At 51.4% G+C, this 21,210-nt stretch overlaps 1 protein-coding gene across 2 annotated transcripts; it reads right to left on the bottom strand.

The window, feature by feature from the left end:
- Positions 1–574: 574 nt before the first annotated feature.
- Positions 575–20,862, bottom strand: KIF18B (kinesin family member 18B). Of its 2 annotated transcripts, none has more exons than XM_037067351.1 (16): positions 20,749–20,862; positions 11,086–11,412; positions 10,294–10,448; positions 9,863–9,967; positions 9,568–9,678; positions 9,291–9,488; positions 8,957–9,133; positions 8,240–8,314; positions 7,967–8,055; positions 7,361–7,547; positions 6,888–7,015; positions 3,936–4,129; positions 3,145–3,673; positions 2,082–2,171; positions 1,547–1,629; positions 575–1,329 (listed from the first exon to the last, which is right to left on the bottom strand). In XM_037067351.1, exons 2-16 carry the CDS (start codon positions 11,402–11,404, stop codon positions 1,223–1,225), a joined length of 2,547 nt encoding a protein of 848 aa, XP_036923246.1. In that variant the 5' UTR covers positions 11,405–11,412; positions 20,749–20,862; the 3' UTR covers positions 575–1,222. The 2 variants fall into 2 exon arrangements, with proteins under 2 accessions (XP_036923246.1, XP_036923254.1); XM_037067359.1 differs by having other exon boundaries at positions 7,361–7,538.
- Positions 20,863–21,210: the final 348 nt, after the last annotated feature.

Here is a 21,210-nt window from a genome sequence, read left to right as displayed (position 1 = left end):
ACATTGGCGGCACTATGTACGCACCTCTCCCGATGTGTTAAGTGCCTCTGGCGTGTTTGCTCTCAGAAGCGAGGTACCGCAGACTTCCGTCATTGGTGTACACCGTTCACTCAGTCCGACAGCCACGTCTTCCTGGACAGAGGCAAACTCGTACTGCACGGCCACCACTCAAGTGGGTGGAGAGGGAAGCCATCAACGGAGATGGGAAGTGGGGCTTTGTGGGGGCAGGTGGGAGGAAGGTCACCCTCGGTTCAAGCCTGTCGGGGCTTAGCCTGGAGCCTCCCCTGAGACCTGGGGACCACTAACCCTAACCCCGACTGACCACAGGACTCCGTAACCCACGCCCACACTGTGGGAAGACAGACCGGAGGCTGCAGCGAGGCAGAGGGGAATGTTCTGACTTCAGAAGTGTCTGGACGTGGGGGTCTTAAAGAGTGTGAAGGTGAGAAAGGGAAGGCGCACTGCCACGCTGCCTGGGTGCACAGGGAGAAGCTCACACCACCGACTGAGATGGCTTACCAATCCTTGTAACAAAAATACGTATCCACCTCTACAGGTATTATATAGGCAGAAATAACGGATCAGAGGATATAAACCCACGTATCCAGAGCTTTTCTATCTAGGTGGTAGTATTAAGGCTGAATTTCCCCTTCTTCTTTACACTTCTTTTTACGCCAAGTATGTGGCCTGTTTACAATAGAGCACAAACAACGAAGCCATCACCATCTGGAAATCAAGGCGCCACCATCACCTGCGTTATCACCAGCGGGACTGCGGCTTCCGCTCCAGGCTGGGGGATGGGGCTGAAGACGCTCCTGTCTCAGAAACCAGGGAGGGCTGAGCTGGGGCTCCCCACCGGCCCTGCCCTCATCCTCGCCCTCCTCCACTGTCATCCCTGTGCAGTGCCCTCTGTTAGACGGGGGGCCGGGAACAGAGCCCCCAGCCACCTGCCTGCAGGGAGGGTGCTGTAAGCTAGCGGGGAACGATGGACGGCAGCACCCTTTAAAACAGCAACACATTAACACTCTCCACTGTATATATACACACTGAGAAGCTGAGTGTAACAAGAGGTTAACAAAGAGGGCGAGTGGCGGAATGAATGCCCAGCAGGCAGACAAGCGTTAACGAAGGAAGAGGGTGTAGGCAGTAATTGCTCCAGGCTGAGGCGGGCAGGTCGGGGCTCCTGATGCAGGCTGCTCCGGGACTCAAGAGGGGACAGCAGTCAGGACACCTTGGCGACGCGGTTCCCGGCTGACAGCACTCCCCTGACCCTCGTCAGCTCCCTCTGGCCCCTCAGGTTGCCAGAGCAGTGGGCTCCGAAGGGCAGCTCTGCAGGCCGGTTGGTTGGAGGGGCAGGGAGGGAGGAGAACGGTGAGGCTCTGTCCCACGGTTCTCCTCAGTCCTGTCTCCCAGCTCTCTCATCAGGCTTCCTGAGTTGCCTGGAAACACCCCCAGGCCCTCGGGTCTCTGCCCACCTTGTCCCTTCCTACTTCCTTTTTCCCCTGTCATGGTGGCCCAGACCATCCCTGTTCCCAATGCTGGTCACCTGGGGTTGCAAGGGACTCGGCTGGCCTCTTCAAGGTGCTGCTGGGGAGGCGGGCAATGCGGCTGCAGCGGGAGACTGAGGAACTGAGGAAAGGAAGGAGGAAGGTAGAAGGTCGCAGCCGTGTCCCTGGGCTACAGGCGGGAGTGGGTGGGTGGACCTAGACCCCCGGCCTTCAGCACCAACAAGTGCCTCCAAGGCCAGGTCTGAGGGTGGGAGGGGTGGGGGCAGGGAGTTTCCTGGGGTTTGGGAGGGAATTGGGGGTGAGGGGGTGGGTAGTTCTTTCCCTGGATTAACCAGTGAACACTGAATGTCTCCCTCGTGAAGAGCGGCCTTTGGCCTTTAACCAAAGAAGGGAGATACCCTTCACCCCTAGCGTAGTTCTCTACTGGCAAGGACCAGGGGAACCTCAGTGAGACCGCTGGCGCTGGCCTCGCTCACAGGGCTCGAGCCCGCTGGCTCCAAGGGGTCCAGAGACATTCAGGGCCCTGCAGTGGGCCCAGGCGTCTACCTTCCCCCTACAGCTCCCCAGCCTCACCTCACGACATGCCTCTTCTTGCAGGCTGAGGTCTTGGGGAAGGAAGATGCTGGCTTGGGGCCCTTCACGGTGAACAGGGGCACCGGTCCACTGGGGGAGGAAGAAAAGACGACAGGTCAAGAGGGAACCAGAAAAGGGGGCCAGTGCACCCCAGTTCCAGCTCCGGCTCAGGTGGTGGGAGGTTAGACAAGACGGCCTCTGGGGTTTCTTTCTGCTAAGAGGCGATTCTTCCCCTGCCTCTCTTGGCCTGAGCTGACAGCTGAGTGACAGGCCTGTTCTGAGAGAACATCCAGGTGTCCATTTCTGGTGTGCCCAGGGAACCGGAGTTCAAACAGTTTCGCCCTTCCACCTGCCCGTTTAATGTTGGTTACTGAGAGATGGTTCGGGCTACGGGAGAAGTGGGGGTGTGGTGGGCAGCCTGCCACCTGTGGTCTCACAAATCCAGGTCAGCCTGCCACTTGTTCTTGGCCTTGGATTTCCCTGAGATGGTTGCTGTTCCCCTGACTTGACATGTGGGTGGAAGGTGGGGGTAAGAGCTTCAGCTTCTCACTGAAAAATGCTGAACAGAGTTTTCTGAGGATCCCCATCCCCGTTCTAGATTCTATGCTAGAGGGTGACATCTGGGGACAGCAGCAGCGGTGGGTAGAGCACTTTCCCAGTGGGACACAGAACCTTAATAGGAGCAAAGGACCCGAGTGATGCAGAGGAACAGGGAGGGCTGGACTGCCCTCTTGAATTCCTGCTCCCTGCTGACCCGCCCTAAGTGAGGGTCCCATTTGTAGCTCCTCACGGGCATGCCACAAACCAGCCCAGCGCTGGGGGCTTGGAGGTGGAGAGACAAGGCAGGGCCCCCGAGAGCAGCAATGGCTCCAAGGAACTGCATGCCCGGCCACCCCCCAGGCCTGGGGAGTAACCTGATCAGACCAAAGGGAAACAGACAGCTCATGTCTAGGCTCCAAGAGCTGCGCTGTCTTCCACTCCTCCAGGAAGCAGTCACTGTCCCTCCCTGAGCCCTGTCACCCTGCTGGAAGAGGGCTGGGAGGCAGGCAGGAAGGGGGCTCACCTGGGGATGAAGGGCTGGTCCAGCCTGCTCTGGGAGACGTTTTCCCAGCCAGTGCACTCATGGAAACCCAGCTTTGAGACAGGCTCCTCCGAGAGATCGGAGAGGTCGAAGGTGGTGTTGAGGTCCCGAGCAGGCGGGGCCAGAGGGGTGGAGCAGTTCTGCAGAGCAGAGGAGCCCAGAGGCACCCGCCTTTTGATGACTGTGGCTGGGCAGAAGCGAGGGGAGGGGCCAGGAGAGGAGGCCCTTCCCCCTTTGGGGGGGGTGGGTCCGAATGAAGACTGAGACTCAGGCAGGGACCCCCTTCTCAAGCAGGGCAGGAAGGACTGGCGCTGGCGCTTGGTCCCAGGCTTTGGGGCTGGGGAACTGTCTTGCTCTGAGGGGCTCAGCCTCCTCCTTCTCTTCTGCTTGGGCTGCAGAGACGCCTGGGCTGAGGTGCAGTCAGGCCCCGGGGAGACCCCCAGGCTGTGCAGGAGCCCACTCTGTTGCCTTGCCATGGTCCGGGTCACGGGGCCAGAGTATCCTGGAGACCCTGGGTGTGGAGAAGGAGGGTGTTGAGAGAAGATCGGGGACTGAGCAGAAGAAAGGGACGTTTCTAGAACTTGGGGAGACAGACACGGGAGACATGCAGGAGTCCTTAGCTCCTAAGTTATGTGGTGACTCCTGGGGTCCCTCGGAATGCCCCACAATCCCAGGGGTCCTGTTCCAGCATCCAGAACCCCGCGAACCCCCGGCACCAGCTGGGCTTTGGAATCGGCACCAATAGGCAGAGGCAGGGCGGGGGCGAGACTCACTTGACTCTGAACACAGCTCCTGAGCCAGAGGTGGCCCCCTGGCTGAGCCCAGAACTCCTGAGGCCTCTGTTTTCTCCCCGTGCACCAGCTGCTGCAGGGTCTGAAACTCAGCGATCACGTCGGGGGTCAGGAGGTTGGCTGCTTGGAGCAGAGAGTACTGGCGCTGGGCCAGACGCAGCACCTTCAGCGCCAGCCTGGAACAGAGGGAGGGCGTTCCCTGTCCCACTGGGACCCGGCTGGCCGGCGTCCTCTCTGCCATGCCCGGGGCCCCACTGCCCCAGGCGTGGCAAGGAGCACACGTGGGCTGGCCCGCCCACCTTCTCAGCCACGGCTCCTGCTCTGCGGCGCCCTTGCCAAAGACCAGGGCCAGCAGAGATGGCCACAGGCCATGGGGGAGAGGGGATTTTCCCCAGTAAACGTGCCTCCCAACCAAGACAATGACCAGGCAAGTAGGGACAGGGTGCCAAGTAGCCTCGGGCTCAGAAGATCCAAGTGCCCTCTCAGCGCCGCCACCTGTCAGTGCTGTGATCTTGGCAATGACAGGCGGCAGTGGAGAGCCAAGCTCAAGTCTGACTGCCAGCCTGCCAGCCCAAATGCCCGTTCCGACACTTCCCGGCTGTGGAGCTTGGATTGCCACCTACTCTCAGTCTCCATATCCTTTAAATGGGGTGACAAGTGCACCCACCTCACCGGGCGGTTGGGGAGATGGCATGAATTATTTTATAGAGCGTTTGAGGAGTACGTGGCACACTGTGAGCACTATCAGGTGAGCTAACTATTGTCTTCTCTAAAGCAGAAATAATGCCATCCACCTGGTGAGGATACGAGGCGACTGAATGAGATAGACCGCATGACCTCGGTTCTGAGAGGACCCTCAAAAATTCCTTCGGTCCACACTTTCTAGTGAGTGGCTGGGATCCTGAAAGAGCAGGTGTGAATCAGCGCACCCTTCCCAGGCAGGGAGGCATTATTTAAGGGAAATTATGAGGATAATGCGATTATTGATGTTGTAAATTTAGATTCTAATAAAGCAAATTTCCTCCCTGTCGGGAACACCCACGATAAAGGGGAAAACACAATTATCTCAGTGGGGATTATTCATGGCTCCTAATCTATCCCCAGGTAGCACCATCTCCTACCTGCCCCGACACCTCAGAGCCCCCTCCTCCTCTGCCCTCATTGTGTGCACACGGAGACCAAGCTCATTTTCTAAAGCAGCCTCTAGGCCTTTTCAAAAGAAGACAGGATGTAAATTAAAAAGGACACAGCAGAAACTCGTTCTCTATCGGCCCAGCCACTCACAGAAAGATTGGAGTACTGGGGGTGTGGGCGTTAGAGATAAACGTACTGGCCCGGAGGTCAGAGGACCAGGTGTGGCCCTGGACAAGCGCCCTAGGACGCACCTGAAGAATGGAGACCCGTCCAGACCAGGGATCTCCAAACTGGGTTTGGAGAAACCCACCCAAGGACATTTCAAATGCAGCAGCCCTGCTTTGTCTGTTCTCCACGTTAGACTTCAGCCTAAGTTCATGTGAAGGAAGGACTTTGCAGCAAAGAAATAAATACATAAATTCTGAAAACCACTGAACTGGAAAATCTAAGATTGCCTCAGTACCCTGGTGGTCTCAGAAGTCTAAAGCCAAAGAGAAATTATTTTCCATTATCTGGTTGTTAGGGTGTTTCCAAGTATGGAGATGATCTAGAATGTTCTGCATGCCCTAATACTTAGGGGTTTCTGTCCCATTTTATTAGTGCTTCAGCTCAAAGAAGCAGGGAGAATAAATAGGGTTGTGATCCCTCAGATCACAGCCAAAACAGAAGCAGCTTGTTAGAGGCCACAAAACGAGACGCACAGCAGAAACGAGAACCCTGGTGTCCCCTCTCCTCGCAACAGAGGACACCGGGCAGGAGCCCCCGAGTCATGACGGGGAGCCCGTGGTTGTTCCCAGGGTTCCAAGGGGACATCCCACCCGTGCATCCCTGCCACAGCTGGGCCCCAGGGAGTTGGCAGCAGGAGACAGATAATAAGCTGCTGATTATTCAGGCAGCAGCATTTTTGCTGAGTTGGGACCAGACGCTCCCCAACAAGAAATAAAATTAATCAGGCCCTTCTGTCCAGAAGTTTTAAATACACCGCCTAGTGTGAGCAACGCTGGGGAGGGCGGAGTGGGGTCAGCAGCCGCAGAGCTAAGTGGCAGGGGATTTATGTTCTGGGGACCACGGGAAAAAACACCAGCAGCGCCTCTCCAAAAAGCACAGAAAAAATCTATTTCTCTCTGGCCGTGGGTGGTAGTTTGTGTTTACTGCTGAGGAGAAACAGCCACGGTCGATCTGTTGCTGAAGACACAGTAAACACCTGACTCGGGAGGTCTGTCCCTTCCTCAGCGACACCGGGCTTCCCTGGGCTGCTCCCCACTGCTGAGGATGAGCGGCTGGGCCCTCAGACTGGAAAGCAAAGCGCCAGCCCACATGGCCCCACCCTCACTAGGCGCTCGCCAGCTATCTCGGCAGAACCTGGTGTTTTGCTTCCCTTCTGTGGGGCTGCCAGCTACGTGGAGGAATAAGTAGAGAGATGTGAATAGATAGAGTAGGTGATAATATCAAGTTGTTAAAAGCAGAGAATGGCTCTGGCTGGGTGGCTCAGTTGGTTGGAGCCTCGTCCCATACACCAAAATGTTGCAGGTTCGATCCCTAGTCAGGGCATGTACAGAAGGCAACTGATCAATGTTTCTCCCTCACAATGTTTCCTCCTCTCTCTTGAAAATCAACTAAAAAAAATATCCTTAGGTAAGGATTTTTTTTTAAAAAGGAGATAATGGACAATGGTGAGAAAGACTTTATTCTTAACTAGAATAGAACCAGAACTTTTGCAACTTGGTACCAACTCCCACCCCAGGAAGCTGGAACCCATCACCTCCCTCCTCGGACCCCGGATAAGAGTAAGACACCTACTGCTTATAATGGTCCCCCTCCAGGTTCCGTGGTGACAGGTGGCCCCCGGCTCGCTGGGCCTCCATGATCGGGCCAGGGGATGCCGGCAGTGACTGTCGGAGGCTCGGCTCTGGCACCTGGACTGGAACCTAAAAAGGAAGGACGTCACAGGCAGAGGGTTCAGGATGACCTGCCTCCCTGTGGAAGCGGCTCCTAGTCTTTCCCTCCTCCGAGAGTGGGGGTGACAGCTCCTGGAATGGCCAGGCTCTTGTAGGGGCTTTCTTCCTCCAGTCCCCCCCACCCTCCCTCCCTGCAGTAACATCCCCCTCACTCCCAGACACTCGGGGCCCGACCGAGTAGCCCTCCTTCCTGCACAAGGTCTGAAAGTCTCCTGACGGCTAGGACGTGACACCCGGTAGAGAACCTGGGACTGCAGGGACTCCGTGAGTTGGAAAGGGCACTTCTTCCAATATTCCACCAGCTCTAAATCCTACCTCCATAGCTGGGTCTTTGCCGTTGTCCTCTGGGGGCTGCTCCTGGTCCAAAGAGGTCCCTTCCTCGACCCTCCCCACCTGGACCCCTGTTCCGAGGCTCTCCTCTGGAAGGACTGCAGGCTCCGGCCGGAGCTCTGGGGTGCAGGGCTGGCTGGGAAGGAGGGATGGTGGGGAGGAGCTGGAAAGGTGAAGGGGGGAAATGTGGGGTTTTAGGGGCGGGAAGTAGGGGCAGGTGGGGAAAGCAGGGAGGGGGCAGACATGACAGAGCCCGCAAGGATGGATGCCTGGGTAACAAGTAGGCAGTAGCTGGGGGTAGGGGCAGGGAGGAGGAGCCAGAAATGTTCTGGTTTAGGAAACAATGACACCCATCTCTTAACCATACCTTCTTTTGAATAGCAGAGGATGCTTATATGGGCTGGGGTGTCATTTGCTCATTTGACACAGGGTGTTCTAAGTGCCAACCAGTGTGCTGGGCACTGGGTGGGAACCCCTAACCCCAGGTGTCAGAACAGAAGCAAGGAGTCCTGCCTGGGTCTCCAGAAGCTGGAAAAGGGGGCTTTCCTGGCTGAGCTGAAGGGTGGGGTAGGCGTGGGCCACAGAACTCACAGTTGTTGCGGAGGGCCCGATGTGGGGGGCTGTGGGAGGTCCTGGGCCCCCGCCTCATACACTCGGAGCTTCTCCCTCAGGGTGGCCACCTGGAACCAAAACAGCCAGTCCTTCAGAGCCCCAGGTGAGCACAGCAGGTGGGAGCTGCCCCATCCCCAGGCACAGAACCCTGGCCACACCCTAATGTTCCTGCCCCTTGCGCTCCAGCGCCCCTCACCCCACCAAGCCAGGGTGCCCTGCTTCCCAGCCACACTCCGCAGGTGGGCTCCTCACCTCAGCTTGGAGCTGTTGGCAGATGGTGGCGTACTGGCTGATGTGACAATCCAGGCTGACCACATTGCTCTTCAGCTGTGATGGGGACACGGGGGAGAGATAGCCCTTCACTCAGAGTAGTTTTAAGCACTCATATCCCAAGGCCAGGCATTTGCTAGGCACCTCACTCATATTCTCGTGAGTCAGGCTCACAACTGGGGACAGGCCTGGGAGGGTCAGTGCCTTGCCTGAGGCCTCAGAAGAGGCAGAGGCAGAGGTCGTCTTTGAACCCAAGAACTCTGACGGTGCCTAATATACTCTCGCCAGGCCAGGAGCTGCCCAGCAGCAGCTGGCTCCCTGGAGGAGGCAGAGAAAGCAGAGCAGCTCTGCTCTTGTCTGTGTTACATGCTGGCGTTTCCACTGTTTTGCAGCTAAAAACAAGTCTGAAAGTGACCGCTGAAAAGGATCACTGGGCCAGCCCCTCCTGTTGCCTCCCTCTTAACACCCCTCTGCCTCAGTGGGCCAGTGCTGCATTTCACTCTTTCTCCGAGTCTTGGAGACCACCGTGCCTCTCCCCCATCTGCAGTCTTCCCAGGCACAGGCACCACACCACTTCTACCACAACTTTTCTGAAGACAGAGCCTAGGGAATGCCTTCCCTCTGCCTGTGGGAACACGCACGTGGGTCCTGCCCCTCCCTCTCCCGGACTGGGGCCCCCCACACCAGGTGGACACACACCGAGAGCTTGATCTCCTTGGCCCGGTCGGCATACTTGAGGGTGTTGTAAGTGTCCTCGTACGTCAGGCCGGAGGGGCTGACGGCAGCTATCATCACTGTGCGGCAGTTGCCCCCAATAGAGTCCTTGAGCAGACGGGTCAGTTTGCTGTCCCGGTAAGGCACGTGAGACTTGCGACCCTGGGGGGGTGGGGGGCAGCAGGCCTGGGGTGAGGTGGCTGGACCAGACAGACCCGCAATGGAACCTGGCAGCCTCCGCCCGGGGCTGAAAGGAGGGACCCTCAGCTTCAGGCGCTCAGTGGCCATGCTGTGGGCACCCTGATCTGTGCAGCTTTACCTTCGCATCAGCCAGGGCATTGAGGACGTTGATGAGGGCCAGCAGGGAGCGGTTGATGTTGGCACCCTCCCGCAGCCGCTCCCCCTTGGCGTGGGTGCTGGATGCCCGCTCCGAGCCAGCCAGGTCAATCAAGCTCATCTTGGCCACCCGAAGGGCCTGGGTCAGACCTGGAACCCGGTCCTGCTGTTTCACGAAGATCTACCGGCAGAGGGCAGAGGTGAGCCGGCACCGGGTATCGGAAGCCCCCTCTGCAGGCTCCGAGCCCCCACCTCCTCACCTGGAAGATGGCATGGGAGCGGGAGGACGTGGCGTTGGCGTCAGTCGGGTGCTGCGTGCGGTTACGGTTCCCCCTGGTCAGCATCTCCAGCAGCTGCTCGGCCGAGGTTGGCTACAGAGGAGAAGACCGGGAAGGGAGCTGTGGCTTCCCCAGCCAGGACTCCCCCCAACAGCAGGGCTGTTCTGTAGAACCCACGTCACCGGCGCTGCCGTAGGACTCGGGCGTCCCAGAACTGCCTGGTGAGGGACCCTGGAGGACCATGAGGCGGCTCGTGCTACCAACCCCAGCCTCGCACCTGGTGGAAGGAAAGTCCTTGCACTAGCACCCCCTTGTCGGGGTCCTCCCGGATGGCAAGGGGTCCCTTGGGCTCCAGGAGGTCGTGGATCTGCTCATTGTACACCTGAGGAGAAAGGAAGCAAGGGAGGGACTGGGGCTGCCAGGAAACCTCCCTGCTAGGGGCTGGGAGGGCTGAGCTGCTGGGCAGGGGAAATGTGACCAGACACCACCACAGGAGTGGCATTTTTGCAGGATGCTGTTATGTGACGAGCAGGTTTAGTTCACCTGCAGTGTGTCTCTGAGCTGTTTCTGCCCTCTGGGCTCTTGCTGGGCTCCCACCTGCCCGGTTCCTACCACCCTCACCCACTACTCCCTCCATGCCCCTCCCATTGGAGGTGCTTGTGAGAATGAGGGGTGGGGCCGCCCAGTCCCAGGAGGGGACAGCCCTACCTCCTGGTAGCTGATGAGCACCTCGAATTGCTTCTCCTGGCAGGCTTCCAGCCGCCTGTACAGTTCCATAGTGGTCAGGTACATGATGCCAGGGTCCCCCTCTCTTCCCAGCATGGTGTGTGTCTTCCCTGCCCCAGTGGCCCCATAGGCAAACACTGCAGGGGACAGAGTGGGGAGTAGGGGGGTGGCAGGGCCAGACCCGCCTTGTCTGGTTGACTCTCCCTGTGCACTTCTACCCAGCCCGCCCTTCTCTCCCCAAGCCCCTTCCTGTGCCTCCCATCGGCACAGTCCTACTGCTCTGAGCCACCCACATCCCACGCATTTGCCCTGCAGCTCGAGCTCTCCATATCTGTGTCCTGGCCTGCCTGCGAATTCACAGGCAAGAGCGTCTCCGTGGAGGCTGAGGCACCTCCCTTCCTCTGGGATGCCTTCTCCCGTCTCGGGAGCTTCCTCTGCTGAGGGCCCACGACTCTCCCCCGCATCCCTCAGCCTATAAGCACACACTAGGTGTGATTTCAACTGCTGTCTTCCTCCCCCTGTAGACGGGAGGCATCAGAAGACAGAAACCATGTCTGCCTGATCTGCCGCTGTACCCCAGAGCCCAGGAGAGTGCCTCCCACACAGGAGGAGAATGAATGGGGGGCCCCCAGAGAATGCAACAGCCAGAGGCCTCCTCAACAAGTGCCCGGGACAGGGAGCACCTTTCAGGAGACACATAAAAGCATGAGAAGAAGCAGGGCAGCGAGGCAGCCACCAGCCGGGCCTCTTCCTCCTTGTCGTGTCCAGCCTCACCTGAGCAGTTGTAGCCCCGGAGGAAGCTGTCCAGCACACTGCGGGTGGTGTGCTGAAACACGTCCTGCTGGGTGGCCGTCTCGCCAAAGACCCGGTCGAAGACAAATGTCAGGTCTTTACCCTTCTTCTTGGGGCCGTCGTGGAAGCTGCCCCATTTCAGGCCAAGGACAGCCCCTTCAGGCCCCTCAGGGTCAAACACCAGCATCCGCTCGTCCACCACCTGAATCACAGGCCGCCGCTGGCTCTCCAGCTCCCGTGGGGTGGGGGGCCGCACCCGAACTACAACCTGCACCTTGCTGTCCTCCACCGCCATCACCATGGCAACACCTGGGCAGAGACACAGTGGATATGAGGACCAATCTGACCCTAGGACTGCGCAGGGGGCCCCCTCAGCCGAGCATTCAAGGCCTCCTCCCACCACTACCCTGACAGCTGATCTGTTTTATACCTTCAGAAAATAAGAATATTGGTGCCAGCACCAATTATTAATAAATATCTTTTTCTCACTTGAAATACCACATTTGTCATGTCCAAATGACTGTTTTCTTCCCAGAGGCCTATTACTGGGCTTTCTCTTACGTTCCACTAATCTGTCTACTCCTGCGCTCACGCCACGCTGTTTCCATTCCATCCTTTACCGGTGCCTTTCATCTAGTAAAGCAAGACCCCCTGCAACTCGTCTTTTTTCCTGATTTTCTTGGTTATTCTCAGACACTTACTATACTAATTCACTCTAAGAAAATATTCTTAAAAATATTTTATTTATTTTTAGAGGGAGGGGAAGGGAGGGAGAGAAACATCAAGGTGTGGTTGCCTCTCATGGGTCCCCCTACTGGGGACCTCTCCCACAACCCAGGCATGTGTCCTGACTGGGAATTGAACCGGTGACCCTTTGGTTCGCAGGCCGGTGCTCCGTCCACTGAGCCACACCAGCCAAGGCAGACTCTAAGAAAAATTTTATCAATTCCATTCCCAATCCAGAACATCCTTATCCCCCACAAAAGCTTTATTGGAATTATAATTGGAATTGTATTACATTTACATATTTATTTTATATTAAGCCTTTTCATGCAAAAACATGGCTATTGCCTTTTTATTTGTTCAGATTTTTTTATGTTCCTCAATAAGATTTTTATAGTTTTCTTTCTCTTCAGATAGGTTCTGCACCTGCCCTTTTAATATAATTCCCAAGAACTTTATAGATTTAATCACTCTTGTGAGTGCAACAACTTCCCCCATCTCCATTTCAAGGTGGCAATTGCTAGCAGAGAAACACTACCGCCCTCAAACTCTCTTATTAATTCCAATTTTTAAATTTAACTTATTTTTAAAATATTTTATTTGTTTATTTCTAGAGAGAGGGGAAGAGAGGGAGAGAAATACCAATGTGTGGTTGCCTCTCACATGGCCCCCAGTGGGGACCTGGCCCGCAACCCAGGCACGTGCCCTGACTGGGAATCGAACTGATGACCCTTTGGTTTGCAGCCCTCGCTCAATCCACTGAGCTACACCAGCCAGGGCTGAAATTTTTAATTTTTAAATGGTCAAATGTGTCAGGCTTCCTCTTATAGTTTTTATGTCATATTTGAGAAGACATTCCTTCCCCACGGTAATAAACACTTTTATATTTTTGCCTGTTACCTGTTTTTTTTTTTAAATTTAGGTCTTTATACAGATAGAATTTATTTTATTGTGAATGATGTGAGGTTTTCAAATTTCTGAATGGTAAGCAGTCATCTCAAGATCATTTATTAAATAGCGTATCCTTTCTCCATCAATTTCAAATGCCGCATTTAATATAGCTCCTAGGCTCTGACTGGTGTGGCTCAGTGGGTTGGGTGTCGTCCCACAAACCTAAAGATTGCCAGTTCGATTCCCAGTCATGGTACATGCCTGGGTTGCCACATTGGGGGCCAGGTCCCCAGCTGGAGGCATGTGAGAGGCAACCAGTCAATTTTTTTTTCTCATGCATCAATGTTTTTCTCCCTCTCTCTCCCTCTCTTCTCCTCTGTCTAAAATAAACAAATAAAATCCTTAACTTCTCCTATAAACATGAATTTGTTTTTAGATTCTCCATTCTGTTCTGCTGATGTGCCTGTTCCTTTTGCAGTAACTCACTGTTGGAATTACTGCGATTCTGTAACATCTCACCTCATTTTTCTTTTTCATGGCTATTCTTGGGCATCTTGTCTGGAGTAGGACTTTAGAATCAGTTTACAGAATTCTGTGAAAAATCCTGCAAAGATTTTAATTGGGAGTACTTTGAATTACAGATTAACACGAGGAGAATTGGCATCTTTGTAACATCAAGTCTTCCCATCTCGTATCTCTTCATTATTCACAATTTTATAATCCTCACTAAAATTTTATAGTTTTCTTCACTTGAGTTTTGTATATTTGATAGGCTTATTACTAGTTATTGTATAGTCTTTATTATGTTGTGAATAGGCTCTTATTTATTTATTTAATTTTTTAAAGATTTTATTTTTTTATTTTTAGAGAGAAGGGAAGGGAGGGAGAAAGAGAGGGAGAGAAACATTGATGCGCGAGAGACACGTTGATCAGTTACCTCTTGCATGTCCCCAAATGGGGACCTGGCACGCAACCCAGGCATGTGCCCTGACTGGGAATCGAACCAGCAACCTTTTGGTCCACAGGCTGGCACTCAATCCACTCAGGGCAAATAGGCGCTTTGAAAAATTGCATTGTCTAATTCATTTTTGCCAGCACATAGGAAAGCTACCGATTTCTGCATGCAGACCTTGTATCTGGCCACATTACTGAACTCCCTTATTAGTTCCAATACACTGTCATTGATTCTCTTAGGTTTTTCAATTAAATGATGGTATAGTTTGCAAATAATGACAGTTACTTTCTATTTTTAGCTCTTCTATATTTAGTTCCTTACCCTTCCCTATCCATCAGGAGTGGGCGTTAAGTTTTATCAGATGCTTTTTTGGCACTGGCTGAGATGATCACACAGCGCTTCTCCTTTGATGTGTTAGTGTAGAGGGTGAGCTGGGCAGATTTCCTAACGTTGACCCGGCAATAATCGCAAACACTTATTTACTTATTTCCGCTTGCAGTACCCTCAGACCTCTCTCCTTGTTTTTGTTTTTTTTTTTCATTTCTCCTTCAAGCCAGCCTCCCAAGGCTAGAGATGGAATTTTTGGAATGCAGGAGTCACGGACCTCCTGGAAAAGTTCACCCCAACCCCGGGGATATGTTAACAGAGGTAAGGGGCAGAGGCTACTCCTGGGGGGTGGGAACAGAAGAGTGCTTTCTCAGGCAAGACTAAGTTCCACGGACAGGACCAAGGTCATTCAGCAAAAAAAAAAAGTAGAATTTCCATCGAATACTTCAGCAAACAACTCATGTGTTCTTTGGGGAGTGAAGTAGAATTGAGCTGATTTGAAACTCCTGCCCCCCACGTCCAAACTGAATTTCTCCCTACACAAAACAAGATATCAACCAATAATAATCTTTTTACACGTGTATAATTTTTGTCTTGTTCCAGCAACTGGTCTGCAACTGTTTGCCTGCCATATGAGGGGCTGTTTTAAGGACCTTCCGAACATGATCTCCTTTCATTTCCATCACAATTCAGCAAGACAGATACTATCACCATGCTCATTTTTCAATGAGAAAATGAAGACAGAGAGGGTTACGCAACCTGCCCAAGATCCCAGTGCTGGCGATGAGGCCTGGTTCCAGGCAGCCTGACTGCAGCGCCAGTGTACTGCCTTACAGTGAGTGATACAATACATTATGCTCTTCTGCTCACACTGTGGTGATCGTCCCTTATGTTTTCTAATAATCATAATCCCTTTTATGTAACTAGCATAATGTAGTCTGCAAACAGTTTCAGATACATGGACTGTACCTCATTTTCAGGCACAGAGAAGGCTCCTGTCTCCCACCCGCGCATTCTCCCCATCCCCAAGGAACCAGACTCTCGTGGAGCCCGGCACCCTCTGGGTGAAGGCAGGGAGTGCTGGGCCCCACAGTCTGGGTCTACACTGGCTGACTTCGATGGCAGCCCCAGCTCCCCACAGGGAAGGTTTCAGCTGAGGAGGAGCGACAGAGCCGCCCACCATTCTGAGCAGGAAATTAAAAAGGGCACTGCCGGCAGCGTCTGTGTAACCTTTACAGTCCTCTCCTCTCCGCTTCCTGAGGGCCAGTGAGGCAGACTGTTTGCCTAATGAGATGTTTTCCTTCTTCCTGAAACAGCACGGGACGGGAGACGGGACGTGGGGGTAGCGGTGACACGCGGCATGACTGCAGCTAGGATGCCTGGGTCCCGGTCTCTGCTCCCTATCTGACGGGCAGGAGCTCTTCGCACCAGCCACATCACAGGGATGCACCAACTTCCCTGCCTGGAGAGCCAGGGAGAACAGCTACAGATCTGCTCCCACCCCAGGGGGATGGGGAGATTAATGAGAGAACGTTTGTCAAGTTTGCTTTGATCCTCAGTTGGAAAGAGCATTTTAGCCCAAAGTACGAGGGAGATGATTCTTTAATAAGATCTTCAGGGTTCTGAGCCAGCCACAGCCGCGTTCTGTTTCTAACCCAGGGCAGCTCATTAAAACCCAGAGGCTAGTGCGCTGCTGAGCTGGGGCTGGGAAGCCAAGATGCAGTTGTTTTCCGGCGAGCTTCCTCTGCCCATGCTCAGAGGATGGGTGGCACAAGACCAAGCTCTTCAGAAGCTCCTGGAGCAGAATATCTGAGGACTTGAGGACATCTGCCTGCAGCCATGGGGCGCTGGGAAGGCAGGCGGGGCCTAGACCTTGGAGGTTCTGTTTTCATAGGGATTGCAGTAGTCCCCTTTGTCACTCCTTCCCAGCTCTCACATACTCGGGTCTCTGGTCTTTAAGCTCCAAGAGAGCAGGGCCCTCTTCTGATCTAGTCTGTGCACCCCCGCTGTCCAGGCACCAGGTCCAGGATGCCGTAAAGGCTGTATAGGATTTGTCCTACGAATGAATAATGGCCAGAGAAGAGCAGAGTCTAAATCCAAAAGCCTAAAAGTAATTACTATTATAGCCAACATTTATCGGGTGCTTACTATGTATCAGGCCCTAGGCTAAGAGCCTTACAAATGGTGTCATTTAACTTTCATATGAGATTTACAATCTCATTCATAGTTACATCCCAACTCTACAAAGAAAACTGAAGCTCGAGAAGGAACTTGTCATTTGGACGAAGTAACAACGCCAGAACTTGACCTTGTCCAGACTGTAAGCAGAGGCATTTCTGTTTGTATTAGGCCATTTTGCCCTATAGAGGGGTTTTGTGGCCCCTACCTCTCCTTACCCTGGTACCGACAGGGCGACGCCCAGATACCTACTGCTTCTGTCTATGGTTGGTCGCTCAGAGAAGAGAGTTGTGTTTTTTTGTTTTTTAAATAAACGATCATAAGGCTGTAACTGATGACAATTTTGCTTACTACTAATTTTATCTTTTTTATATCTCTTGTCTTATAGTTATGGCCAGGACCTCTGGGATACTGTCCTTTGATAGGATAATATCAAATAAAGGCAGCAACAGTGAGCAACCTCATTTCTTTGTTTACTTTACAAGGAATGCCATTTTTCACTTTTTGTCGGTTTAAGAAAATTTACCTCTATTTCTAGTTTACCAAATTTTTAAAAAATCATGAATGGGTACTGAATTTTATTGAAATGTATTTCTGTGCCTAATGGGACATGCTTTCTCCTTTAATCTGCAATTATGCAAATTGTATTAGTAGATTTTCTAATGTTAAATCATTCTCATATTCCTGGGATAAACCCAATTTGGTCATAATGTATTCTTTAAATATATATTACTGGCTTCTGATTATTCATATATATTTTTAAAGATTTTATTTATTTATTTTTAGAGAGGGGAAGGGAGAAAGAAAGAGAGGGAAAGAAACATCAGTGTGTGGTCACCTCTCATATGCCCCCCACCAGGGACCCGGCCTGCAACCCAGGCATGTGCCCTGACTGGGAATTGAACCAGCGACCCTTTGCTTCACAGGCCAGCGCTCAGTCCACTGAGCCACACCAGCCAAGGTTGATTATTCATATTTTATTTAAGACTTTTACAACTACATTTATAGAAGAGATTAGATGAGCTTATAATTTTCTTTGTCTCATTTTTGGTATCACAAAATAGGACTTTTTTTTTTAAGGAAAGATTTGTATAAAATTAGAATAACTTCTTCCAATTGCTTATACATTCCTGGTGTTCAGTGGGGGTTTTTTGGTGGGTGTGACAGTACATTTTAAACTAATTCAATTTCCTCAATGGTCTAAGCTAGGTCTGTTAAAATTTTCCAGAACTTCTTAAATCAGTTTTGGTAAGTTGTTTTTTCCTAGAAAATTGTCCAAAAGCATCGTTAAAAATTGTGTTCCACTGAAGTCTTTCTTTCTTTCTTACTTTCTCAGTGACTAAAGTTATGTCTCTATTTTCATGTTTGAGGGCATTTTCTATGGTTTTTTTTCTTTATTGCTAGGGGTTTGGCTTTTTTATTAGTCTTTTTAAAGTTATAGATTTTGGCTAAGTTAATCCTCTATTATGTAGTAAAATTCTACTTCATTAATTTCTGCTCTTAATGCCTTTTTATTGTCTACACATTTATTCTGTTGTTCTATCTTATTAAAGTAGTATATTTGCCTCACTAACTTTCAGAATTTTTTTAAAAGTTAAAATGTAAGCACTTAAAACTATAAATTACCCTAGAAATATTGCTTTGCCTGCATCCTACAAGTTTCATAAATGGCATTATCCCTGTTTCATACTAATTATATTTTAATTACATTATGATATCCTATTTAACTGAGTTAAGCAGGTTTTTAAAAAAGAGATCTATGCCAGTCAGAGAAAGACAAACACCACATGATCTCACTTGTCTGCAAATAGAAACAGAGGCATAATGGACACATGGAACAGACTGAAAGCTGTCAGAAGGGAGGGTCATCAAGGGTCTAGATGAAAGAAAGTAAAGGGATTAAGAATAAAAAATTAAAATATATATATATATAAACCACATAGACACACACAATAGTTACGGTGATAGCCAGAGGGAAAGGGAGGTTGTGGGGAGGGTAGGTGGAGTTGGGCAAAGGAGCGGGGAACTGGGACAGAAACAGTGCACATTTCCTTGGGACAATGTACACATAATGCAGTGTGCAGATCATGTTTTGTTGAGTTGTACACTTGAAATCCGTATGATTTTGTAAACCAATGTCACCCCAATAAATTCAATTTTAAAAAAAGATCTAGCCCTGGCTGGTGGGGCTCAGTGAACCTGAGTGCCAGCGGCTGTGCACCTCAGGGTTGCTGGTTCAATTCCCAGTCAGGGCACATGCCTGGGTTGTGGGCCAGGTCCCCAGTAGAGGGTGCTCAAGAGGCAAACACACACTGATGTTCCTCTCCCTCTCTCCCTCCTTTCTCCTCTTTAAAAATAAATAAATTGCGCTGGCTGGTGTAGCTCAGTGGATTGAGTGCGGGCTTGCGAAACCACACGATCGCGGTTCGATATCGCGGTTCGATTCCCAGTCAGGGCACATGCCTGGGTTGCAGGCCAGTTCCCAGTAGGGGACTCAGGAGAGGCAACCATACATTGATACTTCTCTCCTTCCCTTCCCCTCTAAAGATAAATAAATAAAATCTTAATAAATAAATAAATGAATAAATGAAATCTTTATTAAAAAAATCTAAAATATGGGTCTGTTTTAATTTCTTTTTCTTTTCTATTTTTCACTTAACTGCTTGTGGAAAGAGAATCTAGTCTGATATCTGATCATTGTTTTGATTTGCTTTATGGTCAGATAGAGAACATTTTTATAAATACTTCTTACCTTTTTAAAAAAGTATACAAGTAGCATAAAAATATGCTACTTGTATACTTTTAAAAAAATCCTCACCCAAGGATATGTTTACTGATTTTAGAAAGACTGGAAGGGAAAGAGAGAGAGAAACATCCATGTGAGAGAGAAACGTGGGCCAGGAACCAAACCCGCAACCTTTTGGTGTGCAGGCTGATGCTCCAACAAACTGAGCCATCTGGCCAGGGCTATTTGTACACTTTAAAAAAAAAAGGTATAAATATACCCTGGCTGGTGTAGCCCAGTGGATTGAGCACAGACTGCAAACCAAAGGGTCGCTAGTTGGATTCCCAGGGAGGGCACATGCCTGGGTTGCAGGCCAGGTCCCCAGTGGGGGACACATGGGAGGCAACCATACATTGATGTTTCTCTCTCTTTCTCCCTCCCTTCCCCTCTCTAAAAATAAATAAATAAAATCTTTTTAAAAAGGTATAAATAGAAGTGGGTTGGATAATATAAAGACCAATAAATTGAGACACTCAGTCTCAACTATATGAGATTGGAGTAATTTAATAATGAAGTAGGCAGAGAAGGACTGGCTATGTTGGCAGTTGAAGCATCGGATGTGGTGAGGGAGAGGAAATAGAATAGGAACAAGATTGAAGAGAGCAGTGTAACACCAAGGAGAAGCTCATTCAGAAAAATTCTGTAGACTTTCTCCTTGTAGCTAGTGATTCGCAATCTGTAAAATGTAAATATTAGTATCTATCCCGTAGGATTGTTGTGGGGATTAAATAAATTCATTCAAACATGGTAGGTGCTCAAAAATGTTAGCCATTATTACAGGATTAATATGACAAACAACATTTTCCCATGATGCCAGAGAACTTTTTGTTGTATTTTGCTGTGTATAATGCACACTTTCTGCCCACATTTTTTAGGGAAAAATAAGGATGTGCATTATACATGGGAGCGCATTACACATGGCAAAATAGATAATGTCTTCAGTAAAACCCCCTATGTTTCCCTTGTCAGAGACCAGGTGTTATATTTTCCAAGTTACTCGCTACCTTAAAGGGTCAAGGCTAAGAGGAGGCATCCTAGGAGCTGTAGCAGGAAGCATGTTTTTCTGTCATACAGGTATGCTTTCATCCTTCCTTCATTCAATCAGATATTGACTGGGTGCCGCCCTGGCTGGCGTGGCTCAGTGGATTGAGCGTGGGCCTGCGAACCACACGATCGAGGTTCGATTCCCAGTCAGGGCACATGCCTGGGTTGCAGGCCAGTTCCCAGCGGGGGATACATGAGAGGCAACCACACATTGATACTTCTCTCCTTCTCTCCTTCCCTTCCCCTCTCTCTGAAAATAAATAAATAAAATATTTTTTAAAAAGCCTTAAAAAATATTGACTGAGTGCCCAGTAACGAAGTTCATTCTGACACAGCTCTGCAATCAGTTCGGCATAAATGTGTGGAGAGGGTCTTAGCTACTCCGCACCGATGCGCGGGGGGTCCCAGGTCTCCAGGAAGACCCAATTCTTCCTTACACCCAAGCAGGAGTGTCTTTCACAGACCGGATGAGCAGAAGGCCCGGCCCAGTGCAGATGTGCGGACGCACTCCAGATCCGGTACAAACGAGCGGAGGAGTTGCGATCTCCCGCGCAGATGCGTAAGGAAGCGCCCAGATCCCCACACCTCCCCTGCCTATTCCAAGGAGACCGCGCAGAATCTGGGTGGTCTCCACGTCGCACTTTAGTGTCTCTCACTAAAGAGGTTGGGCTGGCGCTGCCACCTTCAGCGCCTGGGACTGAGCGTCCTAGACCTGAGCATAGAAGCCCGCAGGAGCGCTTACCCTTCGTCGATTCCCAGCCGCTGGTGTCGGCGCTCGCAGCCGGGTCCCCTCGCCGCAGACAGGGGCCCGGGGCCACTGGAGAGAGTGCCCCACACCCTCCCTTCAACCACGCCAACCTCCGCCCGCGCCACGCTTTCAAATTTGCCGGATTGACTTATCCGCGCTTCCCATTGGTCACTGGCTGGATCGCCGATTGGCTGTTTTCTAAGTAACAAAGCACAGCCCCGAGCTGTGGGCGCTGGCAACAGTGCGCTTGCGCATTTCCTTTAACTGCTGGGTGGAGATTTGAAGCTGCCTCCAAGGCCGGGCGGACCAGACTGATCCGCAGAAACAACTACGGGATTGGGGTCCGGGAGTGTCACGGCCTGTCTTTGTGGTCCCTGGGATTGGATTCATCACCAATTGCAGCAACCAGACATCAAACCCGTTTTCAAATCTGCTTTTTCTGTGGGCATCCGCTTA

The sequence above is a fragment of the Sturnira hondurensis genome, unplaced genomic scaffold (assembly GCF_014824575.4).
Source record: "Sturnira hondurensis isolate 20B ecotype Veracruz unplaced genomic scaffold, ASM1482457v3 Scaffold0001221, whole genome shotgun sequence".
Classification (NCBI taxonomy): Eukaryota; Metazoa; Chordata; class Mammalia; order Chiroptera; family Phyllostomidae; genus Sturnira; species Sturnira hondurensis.
The sequence above is the reverse complement of the archived record's forward strand: the minus strand, read 5'-3'. Positions and strand labels throughout refer to the sequence as shown.